This window comes from Penaeus japonicus, unplaced genomic scaffold (genome assembly GCF_977035675.1).
Source record: "Penaeus japonicus unplaced genomic scaffold, GWHDUDI00000001_assembly GWHDUDI00000002, whole genome shotgun sequence".
In the NCBI taxonomy this organism is placed as follows: Eukaryota; Metazoa; Arthropoda; class Malacostraca; order Decapoda; family Penaeidae; genus Penaeus; species Penaeus japonicus.
Genome location: NW_028234404.1, coordinates 16,926,920 through 16,929,419, shown reverse-complemented (window position 1 = coordinate 16,929,419; position 2,500 = coordinate 16,926,920). Strand labels below are relative to the sequence as shown.

Genomic DNA, 2,500 nt, shown 5'->3' with positions numbered 1-2,500 from the left:
GATATCCTTCGCCGAAATGGTTGTGCACATGACGGGCGTCATGTGGAAGTTGAGAGCCAGTTCATCCTTGGACGGGATCACGACAATCACGGCGAGATACAGCAGTGCCACACCGGACAAGATCGCTGTCATCTGACAGATGCAGATACTAAAGCAAATTTTTTTCTCAGCAGTCATCTTTGCTTCTTGTTGCGAAGTTAGACTGTACACCAAACACAGTTAACAAACACGACTAGTAAGCCTGAAAGCGGCTTCCGTCCGCCTTCATAGGCCGAAGTCCGCCATCACGGACACGCACTGCGTATGCGAGGTCACCAATCGTCGGGACCCATGGAATTTCGTCGCATATCTTCTCTCATGGCCCTCACAGGAGATAGGGCTCGGACATCGTACCTCCGTGTGTAAAACACTTGTACATAACAACGTCAAACTCTTGGTCTTTCTACACTGCACACTTTTCTTAACACGATCCAAAACCTAGGCACATGCTTCCGCAATAGTCACTGGTAGGACAAAGATGGCGGAGTGAGTGAGGGAACGCAGGCGCCAACCCTTAGCTGCGCGCGCACCCGGGTCGACCGCAGCGCCGAGGGTGCATGATGCGAAAGTTTGTCCTGTGGCTCATGACGCTTACTAATGACCTCGCACACTTCTTTATTCCCAAATATTTTCAATGTTTGCCAATGCGTTGAATCGTTCGAGCGTAGGGAAATAAGCCTTAACTGTAGGAGTAGTGATTCTGTTTCTACTGATAAAATGATGGGAAACGTGCGTTAAATGTGTGGCGTGCGCATGACCAGAGGCTGCGTGCATATTTCAATTCATTCTTTAAATTAAGCAAAGCATTCGCAATACAGTCATAAGGCTATCCCCGAAACCATTTCAGTAAAAGCGGATTGCGGCAGTTTGCCCAGGGTTAATTTCTGTTCCGTAAGAAAAACGCCGCCTAGATCAATACTAGAGAGAGCTGGCGGCAGGCACGGCCAACTCCTGTGTCCCGTTCTCTCAGTTTGGGCGGGGCCGGAGGGGCGGTTGGGTGAGGGTGGGGGATGGGGGGAAGGGGATGGAAAAGGGGGAGGAGAGAGCGAGAGAGAGAAGGGGGTTGGGTCAAGGGAGGGGAAAGGAGGGAGAAATTGGAGAAGGGCTAACTAGATAAAGGAATTTAGAGTGAAGAGGCGTGCGGGAGGGGAAGGAGAGGGGTGGGGGGGTGGGGGGCTGTGTGAAGGAAGAAAGGAAGAAGGGAGGAAGGGGTTGAGTGAAGGATGTAAGAAGGGAATGTCAGAAGGTAAAGGTGAGACTGGACGAGAGGATATGAAAAGGAGGGGAGAAGAAGGAGGAGTGTAGTGGAAGTCGAAGGAAGGGTGGATGGGAAATAGGATAATGTTAAGGGAGGGACAGCAGCGCCCTTTAACACAAAGTCGTGACTGAGGTATTCACATAGACGTAATTTGTATGTGAAATGTTCATAGTAAATATATAACACTCTTTTTGAGATTCAAAATAGATGTCAGAAGATGTCAGAGAGAATATGTTAGAGAGAAGTTTTCCATTTATGCAAGAATTCCCAGAATATTCGGGAAATCATATAGATTTCCACATTTTTCCTTTACTTACAGAAGTTGCTTTATTATGTAACTCGTTCTATGGAACTCGTTTAGCTGCTTTTGACATGCACACACACACACACACACACATACACACACACACACACACACACACACACATCCACACACACATCCACACACACACACACACACACACACATTCACACACACCCACACACACACATACACACACACACACACACACACACACACACACACACACACACATCCACACATCCACACACACACACACACACACACACACACACACATCCAAACACACACACACATAGACACAAAGAATGCGGGAAGACATTAGGCATTAGCGGCATCCTTGCTGTCACGTGCAAACTGCAATGTTGTTTGCGTTTTGCATTGTTGATGGCACGAATCTTGGTACAATCTCTTATTTTTTTGACAATGAAGGTTATTACGATAATAAGTATAACAGCGATGATGGCAGTAATCCGGGTAGAGCTAATGATAATAGCAATTATTATCATGACATTGATAATTATGATAAAGATAATGATGACAGATATATGGGTTATTACTGAGAGGAGTAATTGTGGTAATGAGGGACAGTGATGATAATAGTTATAATAATCATAATGAATGCAATGATGAGGATAATAGCACAGCTTCTGCAACAACGTCTGATAATGATCATGATTATGTTAAAAATATTAGTCAATAAGAATGATGATGATATAATAATAATGATGATACTTGTAATGATAAAACAATAATAAAAACAATAACGGTAATACTAGCGAAGATAATAGAGATAATGATAATGACTATAATGACAATGATAATGATAATAATAATGATGTTGATAATGAAGTCATATCATTAATCTAATAATAATGATATAGCTGTTGCAATCGACGCCA

The 2,500-nt window shown here is 44.0% G+C and overlaps 1 protein-coding gene across 2 annotated transcripts in view; it reads right to left on the bottom strand.

Annotated features, from left to right (window-relative positions):
• The window catches only part of LOC122253084 (uncharacterized), a 12,372-nt gene extending 11,784 nt beyond the window's left edge, over positions 1-588 (bottom strand). For both annotated transcript variants that reach the window (XM_086548119.1, XM_043015882.2), the window contains exon 1: positions 1-588. This exon is cut by the window's left edge. In XM_086548119.1, coding sequence (XP_086404245.1) covers positions 1-177 — 177 coding nt within the window. In that variant the 5' untranslated portion in view covers positions 178-588.
• Between the last annotated feature and the right edge of the window lie 1,912 nt (positions 589-2,500).